At 39.3% G+C, this 25310-nt stretch overlaps 1 protein-coding gene across 3 annotated transcripts in view; it reads right to left on the bottom strand.

Moving 5' to 3' along the window:
• The window catches only part of kcnab2b (potassium voltage-gated channel subfamily A regulatory beta subunit 2b), a 64860-nt gene that overhangs the window by 18720 nt on the left and 20830 nt on the right, over window positions 1-25310 (bottom strand). For 2 of the 3 annotated variants that reach the window (XM_058410170.1, XM_058410167.1), the window contains 3 exons: window positions 1692-1735; window positions 1488-1525; window positions 660-739 (listed from right to left, as the gene is read on the bottom strand). In XM_058410170.1, coding sequence (XP_058266153.1) covers window positions 660-739; window positions 1488-1525; window positions 1692-1735 — 162 coding nt within the window. Of the gene's footprint in view, window positions 1-659; window positions 740-1487; window positions 1526-1691; window positions 1736-16057; window positions 16749-25310 lie in introns of those variants that run through there. The other variant, XM_058410169.1, reaches the window with a different exon arrangement.

Here is a 25310-nt window from a genome sequence, read left to right as displayed (position 1 = left end):
ACGCAATGCAAACACTGCAAGGTAGCATTTTGTTATAATTATTATTAATTTATTTAATTCTAAGATATGTCTATTATCCTGAGATATGTCTATTCCCTGAAGTTTTGGATCAAAAACACATATTTTTAAATTATATATTTAAATTAAATGATATGTTATAAATGCAACTTGCGAATCCATTTATGTACAATTCAGCACTCAGTAAATTACAGCAAATAATTCTCCAGGAACCAAACCAGAAACCAGGGCTATAATGAATTGCATTGCATGAAAAATAATTCAATTTGCCTTAGACCCTTTCTTCAAAATAATATACATAAAGTAATTGCAGCACTCTGTCCAGGGTGTATCCTGCCTTGATGTCCGATGACTCCTGAGATAGGCACAGGCTCCCCGTGACCCGGGTATAGATCGGATAAGCGGTACAGACAATGTAATGAAATGAAAAAAAAAAGTAATTGCAAGAAGATTATGTTCAGAGAAAAGATATTTATACAAAATATATAATGACACAATAATGTGCTTATGAAAGCAAATCACTATTGTCCGTCACGGAAGAAGACTTAGTTCAGCATGACTCCTGTTCTAATTCCAGCATGTGAGCTTCTACACCTGACAGGAGAGCGGTGAATGATGAAGAAGATAAAGAAAGCACTCACTTGCCCGCAGCATACACCTCAGCCGTGTCAAACAGGTTGATCCCATTTTCATATGCCAGAGTCATTAACTGCTCTGCTATCTGAGAAGAACGAGGATAAAAGAAAAGTGTAAGAGATAAAATCCTGAGCAGAATGGAAGGGAGATAACCAAAAACGCGACAGAAGTGCATAATTAAAGCATTAATAGAAGAATGGAAGGTTCAGTCCTTCAGTTCCATGTGATGTGTAGATTATGAAGAGTACTAACATTTTCCTCACCAGTATTCAGAAATCAGAAATTGCTGCAGCATTACTATTATGCATTGACCTTCTGTTGTAACACTCACATTTTGGATAATTTATTTACATTTCCCATCAATGATTATGATAAATGATTATAAAGTCTACATGACATGGACACAATTTACCATTTTATTACTGCAAATAAAAAGTATAGGTTCACAAACATTAGCTCACTTTCGTGTCTTATGGTCAGGTTAAATGAAATATTAAGAATTCATCTAATCTGCATTTTATTTGCCAGTTGATTGTATGCTGTTTGACTGCAAAATTCTGTGGATTAAACAGTGTATGAAAGTTTTTATTTTAAAGCGGTGGTCTATATATTATTTTTTTTCAAAAGAAAGCACTTCACATAATAAAAATGGCTGACCCCAAATATGTGAACATACTCATAGATCATTCTAATGCTCTATATCCATTGACCTGCAAAAATCAAGTTTAGTGTCTGTGTACAAGCACTATGAATATTGATAAGTTGATGAACATATTTACATGTAGTATGTAGTGTATAGGACGTAATGATGATCAACAGGAGCTACACAATACCTCATCTGTGATCTGACCTCCAAAAGTGACCCACGTGCCTGCAAACACCACACACAGAGTCACACATGAAAACTAATAGGTTTCAGAGTACCAATGCTGCACATCTTATTCCTACTCAATAACTGAATTTAAATCAATTCAGTATTATTTATATGAAATATTCAGCTGCAGATTTTGGAAAGCCATCATAATCATGGCACTCACCCAGCCCTAGACATGACACCCGTAAACCAGATTTTCCAAGGTTTCTGAAAGAAGAAGGGACACCAGTCATTTCCTTCATGTCAATTTAATGTATACACAATATGATGACATTTAATGCCACGTTAATCATGAAGTAGAAGGCACAAATGTGGAGTGTTGCTGCCTCACAGCTTCACTGTCTTCTGGTGGACCTTGAGCTTGGGTTACTATGGATATGGTTTGTATGGGTTTCAGTTTCTGTGCACCTCCCAATAACATGTAGGTGGACTTGCTACTCTAAATTGACCAAAAGTATGAATGTGTGTGTGTGCTGATGGACTGGTCCCACATCCAGGGTGCATTCTCACATCATTCCTAGTGTTTGTGGGGAAAGATCTGAAGCCACTGCAACCCTGACCAGAATAAGGTGGATACTGAAGAAGAGTAAAAATGAATTTTAACAGTATGGTTAAAATTTTACATATGACTTAATCTAAACTATTATGGTGATGTTTTGTGCATTAGATTGTGGATCACATTTATATTACATTCTATAATGCCAGTGTTCACACTGCAATCTGTAACCTAAGCTCAATAGACTTGATTGATTTGAGCTCTCCTAATGTCTATATTCTCCATAATGTCTATATAAGTCAGGGCTATATTTTTATATAGTTAAAGTCCAGATTATAACAGATTCTGGAATAGCTAGAGCCCATGGTCTTCACTGAATCTAGCCTGGATACAGAGCTCCCTTTTATTTAAACAGCCAATCAGAGCTTCTGCTGACTCTTTTGTTCAGCATCCTCCAAGATTGTATGGAGCCAAGGTTATATACTGTATCTTACAAATGGCCATGTGACTATACTGCCAAGGGCACAGAAACAGCCACATGGTGCTTTTATGACTAGTTTTGTTTGTGTGGTGGGCTCTACCTTCACACACAGAAGATAACGGCTAATTTACAATTACTCTTCACAGGCAGAAAGATGTTTTATTAAAATATTTACAGTACTAAATAAATTTTAAAACATTTTAGACTAGGCACAAAACAGGCATAGAAATCTTTAAGAGCTATAATTTATGTACAGTCTTTCTGATGTGATAATAAATTGCACAACACTGAGGAAATACAGATAAAATGACATTAGTGAATGTGAGCAGACTGAAGTGAGACTGAAGCACAAAAATCTAATAATAAATCTATAAAACATGGGTGTGCCCTTAAATAAATCAACAATTCAACACTTCCTGCAGCAGAAAAAGGAAAAAAAAATGTTTCTCCAGATCTAATTTGAAAAGGCAGTCATGACATAAAAAAATAAGGAGGAAATGTCTGTGAATTAATGCAGAAAGTTAAAATGTTGACCAGCATACAAACAAGTTTTTCCCAAATGCAGTGAAGAAAAATGTAGCTGAGATTACAAAGATGAGCGACAAACTCTGCAAGTAAAAACAGTTTATCAGCATATTCAAAGTTTCAAGACCAGATAGAAGCATCTGATATTCAGGAGATATTCATGTTCTGTCAACAATGTCATCTCTCACTGGCTATGAACAGAAGATCCTCTTAAATCAATTTATCACCAAGTATGGGGGCCTAGAAAACCAGTGATGAATTTTTAACTGGTTGATGAGATACAGTTACTAGAAGGGAGATCTGTTGAAAAGAGCAGCTGCTGTGTAGACTCAGACTGATGGGTACAGCCTGTGAACAATACTGTACAGAGTCTTGTGTTCACGTTATACACTTGATCTGATAAAACCACAGAAACAATGGCTCCAATAAACAATGGAAAGAATGCCTGAGACTCAGAATAACTTGTACTAGTTATTAGTAGCGAAGTCAGGCGTTTTGACAGTTCACTTATTCATGGGTTAGAGCTTGGTATCACACATTATAAGCAGAGATATGAAAGACCGTGCAAAGCATTTAGCATAATATCAATTTTAGTGTTTCCTTTTCTTTGGTTCAAGTTCACTCTATAATTGATGGCACCATTATCCGTACAGTGCCATCCACATACAGCACACGCTGAAGGAGAGTGGTGTGTTTTTCAAGTAGGGAATACTGATGCCAGAAAACCTTGCCTGAAATTCTAGAATGGTCAGACGCACATGGACATCTTTGGTCCCTTTTAATTATGGAAGATAGCAAATAGAGTACCACTCCAAGCAGACTCTGGAGGGTCAATTGTTTCTTTTGAGCAATGCTGGGTAATATTAACCGAGAAATAAATAATACACCTGAATTATTAAAAGTAGTGGTGAATCTTGACATGCAAAAGCAATTATCTATGGTATGATGATATTTTCCAACATGCTGGAGGGAATTTTCTTCTGCATTGGGAGAAGACCTAACCCTTACAAGACTAATGAGTTAGTCTATAAATTCTAATGGTAACTTCTCCTCACTATAGAAATGCACCTCCTATAGTTAAGTCTCAGCAAATCCAAGAGAACAGCAAGATCATGTGATTTAAAGAACAGCCCTAAAAACCCATCTGCTGGCTAAAATTGTAAGATGCCTTTTCCATTATGGCTGGGACAAAATGTCCAGTACAGATTCGGTTTGGTCAGCTTTTATTCTGCAAATGATGAGGAAGTACATCATGACCCTGGAATAATTATTTCCCTCATTGATCAAGAATATAACCAAAAATCATGGGCTGATAATTCTGCAATTTCAAGTTCACACACACACACACACACACACACACAGACACACACGTTTGCTAGTTTATCAAATGACTAAACTAAATTGTGTTAACTCACACTGCTGGATAATGTACATCAATTCTTCTCTCAGTCACAGTAATTACACAGACAGTCCCTAATATCAGTAGTGGATTGACATCAGAAGTTCATAAATTATCCAAACATCAATGTTCCTCCCTCTTCATGGTCATTTCTACTGCTCTCCATTGCCAGACTGTGCATGCATTGCCGAAGAAGCCTTATTTAGGGTCATATCTTATTACAGTCTGTCAGCATAAACCTGTAGGTGATAATGAATGTCCAGCGGATGCTAGGGAATCACTTCATCCACAACAAAATGATTCCATGCACACATGAGGCATCTGATACACATTAATCCTGTCAGTATCCTCTGTAACCTGAGGATAAACTAAATCCTCAGCTTACTTTCAACTACTAACATAAATCAACACGAATCATAAATCAGCATGAAGCCTCCAAATAGCCGTGAAGTCTCTGAGCCAAATGCCACAATGGCTGATGGTAAATAACAATACAGTGTTCACTGTCTGAACAAAAGAGCAGTAGTGGGCAATTGTGTCTGGACAGACTTTTAACATGACTGACCTAGTCATACTGTTTTTCACTACTACCATAATGTGATCCATTATAACTATTGATCCACAACATATATGATCAATAATTCTTTATGACTCAGATACCCTCCTGCATTCTTGCTTCGTCCATTAGCCTTGACTGTATAGCTCACTGGCGTAATGGTAATAAACTTGTTAAAAGCCATTTTAAAGATCCATTTAGACATAGGTGTTTAAACATTATTCCTACTACTTAAATATTCTAGTATTCTGAGAGCCTTGACCCTAGCAGAGCTACTCTTGTGCATCCAGTGATCTGTGTCTAATCTTTTGCACTTACAAAGCGGACTGATTTGCATAATTATAAATAAACTGATGTTATCATTTACACTATCTGAGACCTCATTCACTGAAGCCTGGAGCTTTATTTAGGGGCTTTATAGCTTAATAATACTTAAGATAAAGCACTTACTTCACACTAGACTGGACTTCTGCCTGACTAAAGATGACCTCTGCCTCGAAGCCATCCTCCACAATAACAGAGGCTGTATTAGCAGCAGTGTCATCTACCCGACATTGTTGGCTCACTCTCAAACAGTCTTGGTAGGATCTGTCAGTCTGTCATCTAAAACTGACACCCATCTCAGCTTTAAGTTTCCCTTCACTCTCTCCACTTTATGGCTCTGACTGAGACCTGGAAATGAACCCAGATCACATAGGAGAATTCAGAAACACCAGCTGAATTGTCTCATACTCTACAAGAAACTGTCAGGGGCAAAGGAATATTTCGTAGACGAGCTGGCATCTTCCTTAGTCTCTGCAATTCTGCTGATACCTCACTTGCTCTACTTGGAGTTTTCAACTGCCTTAACCTTCAACTGCCTTAACCTTCAACTGCCCTTGTGAAGCATAAGTGACGAACAGTTCACGATATGACAACCATAAGATCCTAGCCAGGATTGCTTTAAACCTCACAGATAGTCCTCTCTAACAGGGTTTTACCGTGATAGTATACTTAACATATTGTACTAACATGCGGTGATATGCTTTTGATGAAGATTACAAAGCACTTCTGTAAGTTGTTCTGGACAAGAGTATCTGCCAAATCTGTAAATGTACATATGCTGTTTCAATATACTTATGTACACAGATCATGCATAACATTATGACCAGTGCCAGGTGAAGTGAATAAGACTGAGTATCTCCTCATCATGGCCCCTGTTAGTGGGTGGGATATATTAGGCAGCAAGTCAATATTTTGTCCTCAAAGTTGATGTTAGAAGCAGGAAAAATGGACAAGCGTAAGGATTTGAGCGAGTTTGACCACTAGATCAGAGCATCTCCAAAACTGCAGCTCTTGTGGGGTGTTCCCGGTCTGCAGTGGTCAGTATCTATCAAAAATGTCCTTTAAGTCCTGTAATTATCCTTTAAGTTCTGTAAGTCCTTAAAGTCCTGTAATTATCTTGTAAGTGCTTTAAGCCAGATACGACAGCACACCTTCAGGGATCTAGTGGAGTCCATGCCTCGACGGGTCAGGGCTGTTTTGGCAGCAAAAGGGGGACCAACACAATATTAGGCAGGTGGTCATAATGTGATGCCTGATCGGTGTATGTCAAACCTTGTGCCTTACAATAGCTAAACAATCAACTATTCAGCTGATTATATTGTAGGAATAATCCTAGTGGAGGATTTGTTCCATGTAAAAACAATCCATTAAGGCTGTTCTGTCTGATGGAACAGAAAACCAGAGGACAATCAATTCTTTCCTCGAGGCTGGTCCTAGCGACAGCTGGTAGATATCTTAATTAAGCCCGAGCATGCAAACACACAAAACCCATCAGTATTGCAGACGGCTAAACGCTGTTAGCCAAGTTCAGATGGAAAACATACTGGCACACTTATGTTCTAAGACTGGGACCACTCCACACTAAATCAATCAGCACTACACACCCAGGAAGCTAATAGGTCTTTGAGAGTGAACAAATCTAATATTTAACTGAAAGCTCAAAAACAGGTCTGGTCTTACACAGACACTGGTAATGTGATGCGCCTACACACAGTCCATTCCATTCTCTGGATCTACAGATGATGAAGTAACAAATATAAATACAGGGATAGACGGAGGTGTTAAGGGATTATTAAAGGTTTGTTTGATTTTTCATTTTCTTGCTTCACGATTATATTATACTGATCAGATCGCAAAACAGCTGAAAACAGAACAAAAGTTCATCCTCTTTTTCTGATTCTCAGTCTCACACATTACTTTCACAAATACTGCTCACTGTGGAAGGAGACACTAAAAACATAACGGTCTGCCATCCACTGTTCAGACCATCTCAAAAATCACACCCCATCTTACATTTCCCAGTAAACTATGCACCATGTCCTACAGACCCCAGTGCAGGCCAAGCAACCATCTAGCTGCTGACTGACCTCTCCACAGGAAATGTAAAAGGTTGTAATGTTAGTTATCAATGAGATATCCTCACACTGCCATCCTTTTGGTGGAACCACTGTGTGAGGGTGTGGTCTGAACAGAAAGTGGGAGATGCCCTCTCTCTTCACCAACATATCATCCCCCAGCTGATGGTGAGGCTTGATTCCATTCAGAAAAAAAATATTTGTATAGTTCTTTTAACAATAAACATTATCACACAGCAACTTTACACAAATATATAAAAAAATCTGGGTATAAATTTTAAATTTATAAAAAAAATAGCCAGAGGTAACTCCCTGAGACAACATGATGAAGAAACCTTGAGATGAACCAGACTCCAGAGGGAACCCATCCTCATCTGGGTGATTATAAATAATTTCTCTTCTATAAATACCAGTGGTGGACCGTCAGGGCCAGTAAGTCCTTCTCTGCTGGCCTAAACAGCAGTGATCTGAATCACTGACTTGCATTTTAATATATTTAATATATTTTTCCATGAATGTGTATTAAATTATTCCCAATAGTCTATTCTCTACATTTCATAGCTTTTCTCTCGGTTGCTCTGCTTCCAGTAGTGTATATTTATGATAAGAGTATTTATCCAATCATATTTCAGCTAGTGGATGATATCATGTGTTGCCCGGCCTTAATGCCTTCAGAATAAATAGTGCAGGTGCCTGGAGCTTAAAATAAGTGGCAATGAATCTGTTCCATTAACCAATCAGATTTGGAGTTGGCGTCACTGGGGCCATCTAGCAGGCGTACGGTTACGTCAGCAATTTCCCGTCCTTTGATTGGATAATTGGAGTAGTCAGAGGCAGCGAACCGCACAAACTAAATAAAATATATATTTTAACTCACAATGGCTGACAGAGGAGAAGAAATTGATTTGGTCGCAGACATCCTTACAAATGCATTTTCAAGGCATTTTCAAGAAAATCCTTGTGATTCTTCAAAATAGTTGGTAAGATTTTTCAAGAACCATTTCTGCTTTTGGGTTTTCTTTTTTTTTCTGGGTTTTCAGGCACGTCTAACCTCCTTTTTGTTCTAGGGCCCTTGGCAGACTGACAAATGCTCCTGTGTAATCTCAGACAATCTAGAGTATCTCAAGAACTTCAGGACTACCCATATATGATGCATATATCACAGCCAATCATCACTAAGTGATTTTATAATCTAAATCGGTGTAGAGGGTCAAAGAATCTGGACCATGACCTGATGCTTGAAAAAGCCAAAATAAACATTTAGTGAACTGGGTGTAGGATTTTTTTCTTTGATATTTGTAGACAAAAGACTAGAAGTTGCCAAAAATCACCAACCTTATAGAGCACCACATTGAGACATTGCAACCCCACCATGGTCGTGTGTAGCTGCTAGCTATATTGGGAAGTAGTGGCTCAAGTGGTCAAGGTTTTGAGTTGTTTATCGGAAGATCCGGGTTCAAGCTGCCACTCTTGTGCCCTTGAGCATGGCCACTGGGCAATTCCACTGTGCTGTAATGTATGTGTGGTGAAAATAAAGGCTTCTTATTCTTCTATTCAATGCCTAAACCATGACTGCATCCCCAAGAGGAAGAAAAACCCATTGAAGGCCTGGGACACCTCCCAAGCTTAAACCATTTATCCTAACTATAATTTTGCTGAATATCCTAATCAGATTTAATGTTGTTTTTTTTAAGGGGTTAGTAAAAAGCTCTAAAAATCTAGCCATGGGGTCACAGTCCAGTGACTTCTGTGCCGGTCCCAAGCCTGGGTAAATAGAGAGGGTTGCGTCAGGAAGGGCATCCGGCGTAAAACATTGCCAAATTTAACCATGCGAATCATCAGTACTCTAAATTTCATACCGGATCGGTCGAGGCCCAGGTTAACAACAACCGCCATTGGCGCCGTTGACCTACAGGGCGCTGGTGGAAATTGGGCTACTGTTGGTCGAAGAAGTAGAGGAGGGAGGAGAGTGTGCAGACAGAGAGAGAAGAGGAAAGGTAAGAGTGTAGGACTGAGAATAGGAACTCTGAATGTTGGTACTATGACAGGGAAAGGTAGAGAGCTGGCTGATATGATGGACAGAAGGAAGGTGGATATACTGTGTGTACAGGAGACCAGGTGGAAGGGGAGCAAGGCTCGTAGTATAGGAGCAGGATTCAAGCTGTTTTATTATGGTGTGGATAGTAAGAGAAATGGGGTAGGTGTGGTCCTGAAGGAGGAGTTTGTGAGGAATGTTCTGGAGGTGATGAGAGTGTCAGACAGGGTGATGAGACTGAAGTTAGAGGATGAAGGGGTGATGTTGAATGTTGTTAGTGGTTATGCCCCACAGGTAGGTTGTGAGTTAGAGGAGAAAGAGAGATTCTGGAGTGAATTAGATGAGGTGATAGAGACTATTCCCACGGGGGAGAGAGTGGTGATAGGAGCAGATTTTAATGGACATGTTGGTGAAGGGAACACAGGTGATGAGGAGGTGATGGGCAAGTTTGGAGTTAAGAAAGGAACCTTGAAGGACAGATGGTAGTGGACTTTGCTAGGAGGATGGACATGGCTGTGGTTAACACTTATTTTCAGAAGAGGGAGGAGCATAGAGTGACTTACAAGAGTGGAGGTAGGAGCACACAGGTAGACTACATCCTATGTAGAAGAGGCAATCTGAAAGAGATTAGTGACTGTAAAGTGGTAGTGGGAGAGAGTGTAGCCAGACAACATAGGATGGTGGTGTGTAGGATGACTTTCATGGTCTGTAAGAAGAAGAGGTCAAAGATATAGATGGAGAAGAAAACCTAGTGGTGGAAGCTGAAAAAGGAGGAATACTGTGAGGAATTTAGACAGAAGTTGAGGCAGGCTCTGGGTGGTCAGGTAGTGCTGCCAGATGACTGGGAAACTACAGCAGAAGTGATCAGGAAGAAAGGTGCTGGGTGTGTGGGAGAGATGGGAAGGATGTGCAGCAAGTTAGAGTTATTAAGTATAGAGATGGAAAGGTGCTCACAAGTGAGGAGAGTGTACAGAGGAGATGGAAGGAGTACTTTGAAGAGCTGATGAATGAGGAAAATGAGAGGGAAGAAAGAGTAGAAGGGGTGAACTCTGTGGAACAGGAAGTAGATAAGATTAGAAAGGATGAAGTCAGGAAGGCTTTGAAGAGGATGAAAAGTGGAAAGGCAGTTGGTCCTGACGACATCCCAGTGGAGGTCTGGAAGTGTCTGGGAGAGGCGGCAGTGGAATTTTTAACTAGTCTGTTTAACAGGGTTTTAGAGAGTGAGAAGATGCCTGAGGAATGGAGAAGAAGTGTATTAGTGCCGATCTTTAAGAATAAGGGTGATGTGCAGAGTTGCAGCAACTATAGGGGGATAAAGATGATGAGCCATACAATGAAGCTATGGGAAAGAGTAGTGGAAGCTAGGTTAAGGAAGGTAGTGGAAATTTGTGAGCAGCAGTATGGCTTCATGCCCAGAAAGAGCACAACAGATGCAATTTTTGCCCTGAGAATGTTGATGGAGAAGTATAGGGATGGTCAGAGAGAGCTGCACTGTGTGTTTGTAGACTTGGAGAAAGCGTATGACAGGGTGCCAAGAGAAGAGCTGTGGTACTGTATGAGGAAGTCAGGAGTAGCAGAGAAGTATGTCAGAGTGGTGCAGGACATGTATGAGAGGAGCAGGACAGTGGTGAGGTGTGCTGTAGGTCAGACAGAGGAGTTCAAAGTGGAGGTGGGACTGCATCAGGGATCGGCTCTGAGCCCCTTCCTGTTTGCTATGGTGATGGACCAGTTGTCAGAGGAGGTCAGACAGGAGTCTCCTTGGACAATGATGTTTGCAGATGACATTGTGATCTGTAGTGAGAGCAGGGAGCAGGTGGAGGAAAACCTGGAGAGGTGGAGGTTTGCGCTGGAGAGAAGAGGAATGAAAGTCAGTGGTAGTAAGACTGAGTACATGTGTGTGAATGACAGGGAGGGAAGTGGAACAGTAAGATTACAGGGTGAAGAGGTGAAGAATGTACAGGAGTTTAAGTACTTGGGGTCAACAGTCCAGAGTAATGGAGAGTGTGGGAAAGATTTAAAGAAGCGAGTGCAGGCAGGTTGGAATGGGTGGAGAAAGGTGTCAGGAGTTCTGTGTGATAGAAAAATTTCAGTGAGAATCAAGGGGAAGGTGATACAGGACAGTGGTGAGACCGGCCATGCTGTATGGTTTAGAGACAGTATCACTGAGACAGAGACAGGAGTCAGAGCTGGAGGTAGCAGAGCTGAAGATGTTGAGGTTCTCTTTGGGAGTGACACGGTTGGACAGGATTAGGAATGAGTACATCAGAGGGACGGCTCATGTTGGACGTTTGGGGGACAAAGTTAGGGAGGACAGATTAAGATGGTTTGGACATGTCCAGAGGAGGGAGAGTGAGTATATTGGTAGGAGAATGTTGGACATGGAGCTGCCAGGCAGGAGGCAAAGAGGAAGGCCAAAGAGGAGGAATATGGATGGAATAAATGAGGATATGAAGCTAGTGGGTGTAAGTGGTGGGGATGCAGAAGATAGAGATAGGTGGAGACAGATGATTCGCTGTGGCCACCCCTGACGGGTAAAGCCGAAAGAAGAAGAAGAAGAGTAAAAAGCTCTAACAAAATATTTGTGGGAAATATACACAGGAATGAATGGTGAAAACATAAATACTGGGATCAAACTGGGAGCAAGGTTAGCTCCCTTGAAGCCATGCCTGAAGGTGTCATTATCCTTTCATACACCTGCATTTTTCATTGCAGTTGGCTTTCAAAATAAGAAAGCGTTTTGCTAAATTGTTTTCTGATCTCTTATATGTCCATTTAGTCTCTTCAGTCTGCATTTCTATGTCTCCTAAATTTAATTTCTTCTCCTAATGTCTTTAATCTATATATCTTCTGTCCTCACTAGCTCCAGCCCAAAAAATCTGAAGCCATTCAGGCACAACTGCCTGCTGACATGTTCCTATTTGTAAATAAGTGTGACAGAAATCTCCAGGGTATGAAGGTTTTTCTGTTTCAGTCATTTCTCTAAATACATTTTCTTCCTGGTTCTCTGTAAGAGGTTTGATTCCACTCACTCCAGTTGTGATGTTCAGCCAAAAACAAATATTTAAACATGTTCACCTTAAACAATATAAAGCACCAATCAGGGCTTCAGAACACTGGTTCTCCTTAGCTGACAGTCTAAGAGTAGCAGTTCTTCACTAATATTCTCCAGGAGCCCTTCTCTGCAGTGTAGTGGTCAAGAATAGCACCTCATCTGCTCCATATAACAGAGTGTCATCTTACACAACAGTTCAATATCAGAACTGATCTGGTTTACAAATATGCACCAAAAGAGATTTACAACCACTACAGTTTAATAAAAAATATTGTTATACCTGATCCTGAGTCGGTGTAAATCCAGCTGTTATAGTTCTACATGTAGCTCATAAACAGCCTCTCTCTACTGATTCTGAATGTTTATACACATACAGGTAGAATGCTTAATCCAGTTAATGGCAAAAAAAATCTAAATAAAAGCTTTAATTTACTAATATATACTGTATATATTTCTAATCAGCTTTTTATAATTATTTTAGCTTTCTTCATTTTCTGTATTAGTGCACACATCTGACCTGCTGACTGTTGTGTGGTCAGTACTGTTCAATGCAAACGTAGCTCAATTCTACATCCAGGAAGCGACTGCCAGTGTATTTATGACTTTCATGGTTAACTGGTCCAACCATGCAGTAGCTCCATGTACAGCAGAATGATGTGTATGTAGATTATAAACATTATATCGTAAACATCTAAGTTTATAACTAGATAATCAGTCTATATAAATTAAATTAATAACAAACTTTATTTAGGACTCTCATGTCTCTAACTTGGTCTTAACTTATTTTGTGTTTCTTTTATTTAGTCTAATTTTCTAATCTCTGCTCAATCATTGACTGGCCTAATCCCTGCCAGTAAAAAGGAGTTTTGTGTAAGAGACCCCTGATGCGTCTTCTTTAATGCAGTCTTCACTAAAGGGCTTAAAGAGCTCACTCTTCTGAAGACCTAAATGAGAAATGGGACATCCTACAGCCTTTCGGGGAATGAGCAAACAAAGGCCTCCGAGCACATACACCCAGCCTCACGGCATCAATTTCTACTTATAGTTTAGCTTTATGCTGCCAGTGAATGGATAACATAATGCTAAAAATAGTCCCATGATGCTTAAAGATCAAGTCAAAGTAGATTTTATTTTATTTTATTTAACTGCTAGTATAATTCTCAGAACATAACCTGTTAACATCTAACACAACAAAACCAGTTAGCATTTCTATGAAAAAATTGATAAACCATACAGATCTATGATATAATCTTGAATACATCACTGACCTTGTCGGAGTAACTTTATTAGATCAGACGTGATGATGATAAGTCCCTTACATTCTGATGAATTTACTGAAGAAAAGTGTGGTAGCAATTTCCACACAAAAAATCCTAATTCAATTTAACCGAGCTTCTTATAAATTAGGTTTACATGGCACCATTGTTCTCCTGACTTGCATTTTAACTGATTTATAAGTACATTTTACTCAAATTTGAGCTAAGTGAACTATATAAAGCTCATTAATGTAAAGAGTACACATCACCGAAACATTATCAGTAAGAAATGAGTTTAATGGTTCCAAACTTTACAGAAACACTTTCAAAACATTTCAGTATACCACAGCCTTAGGCAGACAGCCCAAACTTTAGCCTTAAAGCTTACAGAAAATTAAAACAAATATTGAAAACAACCCTACACTCAGAACTACATGAGATTAAAATTCTGTAAACATGTATGCAAATGTACCCACTTCAGTATGCATTCAGTTCAAGCAAACATGAATCTTTTTCCCAGAGCACTTGCAAAATAATAGAAAATTTAACCCAGTAAAATAATATAAAATTTATATCCTTTGGCTTTTATTAATGTTAACTTCAATTAGTTTAGTACAGGCATTCTAATAGTTCTAATAATTTATTTTTATGTGAAGAATCACATGCAGTTTCTGATATTGTGAGAAGGTCTGATATTTTCTCTGCTTGATTAACGGCAGCATGAATCTACCTTCGCTACTGGACAAGCAGACTGAACTAAACTCCATTATTTAAGAAGTAGTAAAAAAGCATTTTACACATTTATATAATAAATTCTTTGTTTGCGCTCTGCATATAGTACGTATTGCACAATTTGCTTCTCAGTACCGCTCGCTCTCATCCCTTCTCCTCCGTCTCCACGCTTACAGCTGGAGGTAAAGAAGCAAGGGGGCTTCTGATCATTAATTTATTCATTCTACAGTGGGAAAAGGGGAGTGCTGCAGAACACACTTGTTTGCCTGGATGTTCACAGACACACCAATCAGAGAGAGGGGGTTTGGGGGGTGCTTCCGCAGGGTGCACTTTCAAATCACACTGCCAATTTAAGATGGAGCACCGTGACTGTATGCCCAAGAGGAATCTCATTTGAAACTGAAACAGGCATTGATCAAATATTCTGCCTGCTCTACCCATACAAGTTTTTCTGCATATGAATGAAAGCCATTTATGTGAATGTACACACAGTGACACTGAGAGCTATATCTTCATATTAGCAAAACAAAGACATGTATTCTATTCTTCTTATGTTCCCTGGACATGTAGAATAGCTCATCTGATCTGATTTAACAATTTCACCAGACTCTTACACTCATAATAAAAAATAATTTAACTGATTAAATATCCTTACAATTCTTAAAGTAAAAATATTATAGCTTTAAAAATACGTTACACTGATGACAGATCTGTGATGACAGATATGTTGTACAAGGTAAACGGACGTTGTTTTAAAAACAGAGGGATGAGTGAAAATCCACAGGAAAGATTAATGTATAATTAGATGCGATCCGAAATCTGAAAACATTACAGTCTTGGAAAATGAAAACATATCACTTTATGGATGTTGGAAGACACAGCAATTTATACTGATTCTTATGAGCTAAAAAGTTACCACTGGAGAAAATATACAGTCTTATTCAATGTAAAATGATAGCTTAAATAAGTCACTTTTGAAGTTTGTAATTATTGGAGGGATCAATTAGATGTGAAAGTATTGAAGACAAAGGCCTTTTGGAATAGCAAGAAAGGTTGATAATGCCTTTCAGAGAAAAGACTGGTGTTCAGTTACAGATTAGGTTAATATGAAGGTAGGATATAGTCTACATCATCCTACCTTCTTACAAAGTGCATTTAATGTGCTATTAGACAAATTACAGAACGGAAGAATGAGTGAGGATTAGATTTATTTTGAGAATAGCATACTGTACACCTATTTTAATTCCCTGGTATGTAGTATGAGATTATCAAATTATCCTACCATGTAAAGTGTCTTTCCTGATGACGAGACATGTGTTTATTTCTCTTTATTTTTCTGTGATTTAACTTCCATCTGATTGGCAAGAAACCCGAGCAATTCATTTCATAGTATTTTCCGAAAACCCACCAATAAAATTACAAAAATGCACAATCTACATCTGCCAGACACAACGCCTGAAATATATATATATATATATGTGTGTGTGTGGCTAACCTGAGGAAGTACAGGGTGTTGTGTCTGGCAGATTGTGTTATATATATTGTGATATACATATGTATGTATGTATAAAATCTCGACTGTGAGTGATTCCTCTTACCTATACTTCATGCCATTCCGGACACAGTGGTCACTGGATGAAGGCAGGTTCTGCACAGAGAGCTGCCCCAGGCTGCGTGCCACCATTGCCACAGTGCGAAACTTATTCTTGGTGCCCAGACTGGGGCTACCAGCATTCTGCCTATTCAGCCGGTCCTCAGTACTACGGCTAACAGCCCGGTGGTCCGTACACACAAAAGAGACCTGCATGCTGCTGGTAAAATACAATGGGCAGGCTTACTGAAGTGAGGGGGAGCCTCAGATGTCCAAAAATGTCCTCACAGCAGGAACTAAGGGGGTTTCCCCTGTTTAAACGAAGTATTGTTTCCTGGTAATTCCCGTCCTTATCAACCCAGAAGCTGACAGCTGTAGAGACTGTAGATGGATATAATGCCTCTCCAGTAGGTACACATGACCTAGTGCTCTCCACAGAAGCTCAGTGCTGGTTAGAAGAGCTGTCACAATGTGTGCATGCGGAAGCGCCTCTGAGCATGTGCTGGAGACCGATCACATCGGAAGAAACTCCTCATCCTACCACGTCACGCTCCAGCTCTCCACGCTCCACTAAGCTCTCACTACAAAGTCAGGATACTCTGATCCTCTCTGTTCAGCTCTTTTCTACTCCCACTCTCCCCAGTGGATCATGTGCTCTGTTTCCCACTCTCTCTTCCACTCTTATTTCCAGGCACACTGTTCACATTTCTCAAGGTTTCCTGACCAGTAATATATGATGAGAGAGCTAGAGAAGAAAAAAGCCCATGAGAGCAGAAAGATAGAAATGTCAAGAGAGTGGGAAAGAGTGACCTCCAGCTATTCTTTGAGATCTGCTTGCATTTGATAGTCCACCCTGCCCATACATGACAGAAAGACTACGACAGCCAGAGAGAAAACACACACACACACACACACACACACACACACCACACACACACACACGCCAGCAGGCATGACAGCACAACAATTAAGTGTAGTGTAATGCGGCAGCAGCAGCAGTCATACTCTATTATCATAGAGAATTCTTTTAAGGAAAATTATTGTTTTAATGTTTTTTATTTTAGTGGAAAGTATTAATAATCATGCTGGGTAACTGTGTGTGGCAAATGAATAGAATTTTGAATTAAACAGTAGGCAAGAGATTATGAAGCTAGACCTGCATTAAAATTCACCTCAAATGAGCAAGAATGCATAAAGTAAGCCTTTACATCGCTCCTTCTTGCCTTCTTTCACTCATTATGATAATCCTAATCTGTTACACATCAAACCTATTCATGCACAGTTGCTTTAGTATTGAATAAAATATTCTGCTAGATGTCATAATTGGGATAACCAGCAGTGAACTAACATATTATAGATATATGATTTAAAGTTGGATTAATCTGTATCTCTGCTGTGGGTCTGTATCCCCTCTGTTCATATTCAGCATTCCACAGTGAATGGTAAAAATGCCAGCATGAACTCAGCCGGCTTTGAGGGTACAGTGTGTTGTGTTCTTTTATTGAAACATGGACTTTTATGGCATTCAGACACAACAGACCATAATTCAGTGAGAAAAAAACAGGACAGTGCCCTGCCTCCTAAATTTAGCAGCAATCCTTTCACCCAAGGAAGAGAAAATGTAGCTGGGAAACTACAAGCTATAAAAACTGTAAGAATTCTGTATTTTAAAGCATTTATTTTTATGATTATATAATCATGTAAATAGCTGTATATAAGCTTATGCCTAAAAACGAAGGCTTAGAAAACATGTATGCTCTAAAGATTTTAAAACCTTTAAGTGATGTATTTTAAATATGATGTATTTAATAATTGATTATTTTAAGACAGTTTGCATGGCCAAACTTCATAGCATACGTTATCATACTGCTAGAATTTTCATTAGAGTATTTCTGTAAGTGTATAATGCAGGGGCAGAATACTCTGAATAACTGTATGACTGTATACATGAATGTATTCAGGAATATACTTCATTACAATACTTATTCAGAATACCTTTAGAATACCCTTGAAAATATTCTCTATGTTACTGCTATCATGTTGTGCTTCTGCAGGGTGAACATGGTAATCTATGTTTGCACACAGTAGTCAATGTGAATGCACTGGAAATGTGAGAAAGCCCAGATTCACCACTTGTCCTTCCTTGGACCACTTTTACTAACCACTGCGGACCTACTGTTTTGGAGATGTTCAGTTGCTCTGATCCTTAAGCTTGGACACGTTTCTGGCTTCCAACAAATCATCTTTAAGAACTGACTGGTCAGTTGCTGCCATGTACTGTATAGCCCACCCCTTGACGCGTGCCACTGTAAAGACATAATCAGTATTATTTAATTCACCTGCCAGTGTTTTTAATGTTATGGCTGATCTGTATATATGTGCAATATACTGTATAGCACAGTACAGAATAGGCAATAAACATTACATAATACAATTTATTAGAAATTATACAAAAATTTATTTTATGAACAGATTAGTTCTTATATTGCGGTGGTTACTTAAGTGGTTAAGGCTCTGGGACACTGACCGGAAGATCAGGGTTCAAGCCCCAGCACTGCCAAGCTGCCATCGTTGGGCCCTTGAGAAAGGCCCCTAACCCCCCCTGCTCCAGGGGCACTGCATCATGGCTGACCCTGCGCTCTGACCCCAACCCTCCAAGGATGGGATATGCGAAGAAAGAATTTCACTGTGCAGTAATGTATATGTGGCAAATAAAGAAAACTTAAAAAAAGCTTTATGCACAGGATATAGTATATCACATTATAAACATATGATATAAATGCATTATTTTATAAGATACATCAAATTTTAGAAAGTATGTGAAAGGATGAAATAAACTGCCAGAAGTCAAACACCAAGATGGAAAGCAAATGGCGCTATAAAAATGATTTCACACTTGATTGAATCATCTCTCATACTCTGCTCTATTGGTAGCAATCGCACTGTGGATGTAAATGTATGTGTCATGTATGTGTCCCGATGCTCTGACACACAAATCACATCCACCGTTAGTCAGACTCCAGCACCCACGGTTCTCTTTCTAGAGAAGGCTAATAACACCAGTGCTCTTTGCTGCACTCCTTCAATTCTGAGGATTAAGGCAGTCCGAGATTAAAGAGAGTGGAGTTTCTGTGTGGCATTTTGGCAGCAAGAGGAATAGGACAACAAAGGTACAGATCTTGAACAAGATGAAGATTGAACTAACATGATATTTGGACTCATTCACTCAACCCTGATTTTGCTTTTATTTACAAAACCAATTTAGAAAGTAAATGTTTCTGTGTGTACTGAGAATGTCTCTCAGATATTCCAGCAAAATGCATTCCATTTACATACCCTGCATTCACTGCCCTTATCCAGGATCTCTGTAGTATTGCTATACTAACTACAATTAGGTCTAGGGATACCATTACGTTAAAACCTTGTTAGAGGGGAGTTAGTTTGTGTTAGTGCAGCAACATACTTTGAAGACTGCAAATGACTGAGTTGAGGTCCAGTACAGAGGGATGGTGGCTCACACTGTGTGCCAGAGACTCAAAGGGAACGTGATGCAGAGAGGATTTAATACATGCCTTTGGGTAGTTGGGGCAAGTCTCTTTTTGACATGCCTTAATGCTTCAAATCTGAAGCTGGAAGCTATAGGAAGTCAGTGGAGGAAATTGTGCCACTGAGTGATGTTAAGGAACTTAGGGAAGTTGAAAACAGGTCATATAGCTGTATTTTGGATCAGATGGTATGCAGCAGAAGACCTTCCCTCAAAAACCAGTAGTAGTCCAGTCACAAGATGACAATGAACTGAACAACACCTCAGTCAGGTGACCTGAAGAGAAATGGCCAGATGCTCATGATATAAAGAAGAAACAAGCATGGCCAAGTCAAGCTAGCAAAATGAGGAGCAACCACAGCAACGCAACAGACGAATGCTACCATGCACAATAAGCACACTGTATACATTATAGGACTATAAAAATGTTCACATCTGAAATGTAGATGATATAAAGGCCTGGGGGTTCAGCATCTCCAGATGTAGTACAATTTTATCTTACTTTGCAAAAGTGTCTGAGATGAGCTTACAAAATGCACTGAACTGCAAAATCCAGGCCTAGGAGAAATGAGCCGTCAGTACAAGGGAATACACATGTTAAACCTCTTTTATACATAGTTTTCAAGTATGTTCACTCTCTGAAACACATTTTCTCTTTTCTTTTACTTTAGGGGTAACCAGACTTTAAAAATGCTGTGACATTACCTCACTTATAGCTGAAAATGTCAAGAAATTTTCATATGAAGGGTTTTTCCAGGCCACTACATGTGGTCAGAAGGGTAACACTTCCTGAGCGGCTTTTAGTCCTTTAGAGATTACATCTATCATATTATCCATTCCCACAAAGCTGGTTTGTAAAACCCATATGAATCCAGGTGGTTTATGGATTCAGAGACTGGATTTAAATGTCAATTAGGACCTTGAATGAACCACCTAGGTAACTTCACTACTGAAGACAGAACAAACATAGAGCAATTATGAATAATCATTTCATTGTAAGAGCCACACTCTACAGAATGGAATAGACACCCCATGAAAGACGTGAACTTTTTAATGGAGAATAGAGAGATGTATAAAGCACGAGAGGAACTAATCAACAGACCCACTGCAACTGCACTCAGAGCACCCTGAGTACCCTAAGTACCCTGAGCACCCAGCTATAAGTGCCATTGTGGTCATGTTCAAGCAGAAAGCTGCTCTCAGGGATGTAGATTACAGCCTACAAAATGCTTACAAACTTAGGACCTAAGACTTATCACTCTCAAGCTTAATGTCATCACTGCTGAGGGTCAGCTGCAGCATACCACTGTCTGTCCAGTGGCTTCATGTTTATTGTCTTTAAGCTGAAGGGTAAAATGTGGTGGTGTAATCATATACAAATACCACAATACAATTTCAGTGTGTAGAAGTGTAAAAATACATTCATTTATTTTGTTGGTCATTTAATACATTCGTTTAATTTGTTGGTCACAAATGTGCCAAGTGTTATTTAATACAAATAATTCTCTACCAAATGATTGTCTTGTTCAGCCTCATGCACCTTAGAATTCGTGTTATAGCACGGCCCAGAAGGACCAGTACTCGATCCTCTTCTGTTCTACCGATATATTTGATCTCTTAGTGAAGTCATATCCTACCATGGGTTTCATGCCACTGCTATGTGGATGACATTCAACTCATCCTCACCTTCCCTCCCTCAGACACACTGCTCAGATTTCATCATGTCTGGCAGACATGTCATCATGGATGGCAGCTCAATAGCTGACACTTAATCCTAGCAAAACTAAACTTCTGTTCATCCCAGGTGATTTATCAACATGTCAGGATCTGGTGATCTACCTGACTCTCAGATCTCACCTTTTGTCACTGCATTCAGTGTAACCGTGGAATCAACATGGACAATCAACTGTCTTTTTCCTTTCACATTGCTAATCTGGTATGCTCATGCCAATTTTTCTGTTAGTCATCAGGAGGATTCATTCCTTTTTATCCACACGAGACACTCAGGTGCTTGTTCAGTCCCTTTTCCAGACTAGATCACTGCAGCTCACTCCAGGCAGCTTGACTGATCCAGAGTCTAGTTGCATGACTTTTCTTGCTTGAGTCTGGTTCCTCTCAAGGTTTCTTTCTTGTATTGTCTCAGGAAGTTTTCCTTCTCACCATTGCCTCTAGCCTTCACATTTAAAATAAATTTCAATTTTAAACTTCAACTTTTTATATTTCTGTAAAGCTGCTTTGAGATAACGTCTATTGTTAAAATCGATCTAAAAATAAAATTGAATTGAATTAAATGACTTGTTTTCAATTCCACACAGCCTCTTTGCTACATTCCCTCAGTGATGCTTGTCTACTAAGCCATGGACTAGCACCCACCTGCCTTAGAGTACTTATAATACCTTGCACTGCACCACATTGCCTCCATTCCTCCAGCCTTGCTCAACTGATCCCATCATCACCCAGGCATGCATCAAGTCTCTTCCTTGTTCTGGCTCCTATGTAGCAGAATGAACTTCCTCCAGAAAGTGGAATAACTGAGTCACTGAGCCATCTTCAAAGGTGAAAATATTACACAGATTTTATGTCTCTTTACCAAGGGTACCCATTGAGGATAATCTTCATTCTATTCAGCTTTCAGTACATTATCCTGCAGGCATAGATTCTGTTGAAGTCTTATTAAGTTACAATAGCACTATAGTTCCACAGCACTATAGTATTTTGTATAGCAAAACCATTTTACACAAGAAGTATGGAAGACATTATACTGTATATACACCTACTTTATGAAGGTCATAAAGGGCCACTACTGGGCCCTTGAGCAAGGCCCTTAGCCCTCACATACTCAGTTGCATAAGTGAGGTAAGTCATTCTGTATAAGGACATCTGCCACATCCTTTAAATCCTTTAATCCTTTAAACAGAATCCTTTTTCTGTTTTCAGCTACTAGCCAGATAGTGACTCTACTAGCACAGAGACATCCAGGTAAGATCCACTGAAATAGTTTGCCAGAGTTTATTACAAAATAAAAGTAGATTATAATTTCTAACATGAGTTACAATTTGCCCCTATTATTTGCCAAGTTATTAGCCTCCTGGTGGTCCAGGGGCAGGATCCCATTGTCATGGCCCGGGTTCGATTCCCGGGCAGGGCGCTAACCCAGTCCCTGAAATGTTAACTCTCAGTGCTGATCCCAAGCCCAGGTTAAATGGGAGGGTTGTGTCAGGAAAGGCATCCGGTGTAAAACCTGAGCCAAATCAAAACATGTTGACCGAATGATCCACTGTGGTGACCCCGAACAGGAAGCAGCCAGAAGAACAACATTTGCCATGTTATTATCATTTTCAGTGCCACTGACATAAAGGCAATTTATGACAATGTCATTAATAAGGAAAGATTGTTTGACAGTAGACTGTGCCTTAAATGACCGAATAAAACGAATGCAGATTGACTGAGTGAAATCTACAAGCACCTCACACTCACACCACAAGCACATGCTCACATCACTCCAATGTAACTAGACAAATCAGGACACCAATGCTAGCACAACACACAACATGTCTCTGAATTGTTTTTAGACATCACATACATCAAGTCCAGCAGACGAGCCAGCTATAGCAGAAACCAGAGTGCATGTATATATAGCGGCATATGGTAACTGGCCTTAAGAGCTGGAGCTCCTGCTGTACACTGGTCGCTATGCTACTGATATTCTGAGAGCTGTAGCTATTATGGACATTACAATATTTCTTTTCTAAGCTTGCAAGCCAAATGCCAAGCCAAATGATGCATGTGTTTTTTAATGTATCTTCATTTTATGTTCAACCCCAGCAGGTTACCACAGATCTAGGTTAGGTATGTGGCTAAAATATCTCACACCTGACCTGTGAAGTAATGGATGTTGGGCTTTCAATGTACTCTTTGAACTTTTGCATGTCCTATTAAAACAGAAGGGCTGCTTCATTGTCCAGAGGGTCTACAGATTACATGACAGAGTTACAGAAATCTCCCACTGTTCTCTGCTTTTACCCTCCCAGCACCTCTCCTCCATTTAGTGTGGCAAATTTTCTTTATTTCCTTTGTCCAGAAGCTCTAGTTCAGAAACTGCGGAAAATCCTCCATAGCATCTCTTATATGTGTAATGATCACAGATACACCCTTTCACGACTGCTAACACAAATAGTGTTAAAAATCTAGTAACTCAGTTATATTTATTTATACCCTAATAAATGTGAACATTGAAGACGATGAATCAGACTGAATCAGTGAAATAATTCTGATAAAAAGAGTTCTAAATATCAATGCACAAAGGTTTTGAAAAACAGTTCAGTAGTATGAAGTCTTGCACACATCTCTAGTTTTTCTTGATTTTTTAAGTACACATTCTGATTGATTTGATCACCTTGTGACCAACTAATCAGAAAAACTAGGAATAATATTGACTATCCAATGAGATGCAAGAAAAAAACTAAAAAAATACTAACCTCATCATGATACCTTATCCTATATATCTTATTAGTGGTTGTAGCGTCACAGACAGGCGCGTCTACAGAGAGAAAAGAAGTGGAGTACTAAAAGCACTTTAAAGTTCCATTGCAGAGAACCTAGACGGTAAATATCCATGCTTATGCTATATTAACTTAAAACTCAAAGATGACCCAGACCTAAAGTGGTTACTGGAATTGGATGGATGAATGAATGGATGGATGGATGAATTAACTTGAAACCAAATTTAGATTTAATCTTTGGGAGTTACGCAAAGAGCTATGCAGCTTAATAAGTAGATAAAACAGATAAAGGCTGGCGCACAAATAAGATGCATTAAGTATTTCTTAAATTATATTGTTAGATACATCAATGCTTAACTAGTGAACAAGATAGCCCAATATTTCTAAAAGCAAAGACACAGAGTAATGAGAGTGAAAGGCTAGCTGGCTCTCTGGTCAGAGAATAATGTGAAAAAAAATAACTAACAGAGCTGATATAAAAGTGAAGGCAGTAGTTTTGCACACATTTTAAGCAAATATGTATGTGTTGCAGAAGGAAGCTAAACTTGATTAATAAATGATTTGTTTTAGTAAAATGCTTTATCGAGTCTTTCCTGAAGAAATGTGAAGGTCTCTCATGTGGGTTTAATGCCAGGTGTGCAGTGTGCCACTATAAACAAAGCAAAATGCAAGTCCAACAAAAGGACAGCTGCTGCACCACAAATGTGTGAGTTTATTCGACACAGCAAAACAAAAAAGAAAAGGAATAATCAAAAAATTAAGCAAAACACTAGGGGAGAAAAAACATTCCCATATGTTAGCTGACTCCCAAAGATGCATGAGTGTAAGCAAAATAAAATCAGCATCTATCAGACGTCTGCTCACATGTAAAGTGCTCTGCTGCTCTATCTGGAATGCACAGATTGAGACCAGGCCTTTTATTCTGCATACATCACTGCCTTTTCCAAGCCACTTCCCAATTCAGTGCGCACTCAGGAATAAGGCTGGAAAAGTCTGCATAAATTCAGCCCTCAAAATAGCACATGGCACCCATTCATGGCCTCACTGGGGTCAGGGAGCTGGAGGAAACATTGGTGGCCAGATTGCATGATGACCCTGCTGATTGAAACTCGTAAAATGTAAGCAGATTGAGTCAAGTTGTAGTGCCTGAGGTAAAACACTTTCTTTCTCAATGTCTTTCACAACACGCACACACACACACACACACACACAGA

The sequence above is a fragment of the Hemibagrus wyckioides genome, linkage group LG15 (genome assembly GCF_019097595.1).
Source record: "Hemibagrus wyckioides isolate EC202008001 linkage group LG15, SWU_Hwy_1.0, whole genome shotgun sequence".
NCBI lineage: Eukaryota > Metazoa > Chordata > Actinopteri > Siluriformes > Bagridae > Hemibagrus > Hemibagrus wyckioides.
Note: the sequence above shows the minus strand (reverse complement) of the source record. Positions and strands in the feature narration are given on the sequence as shown.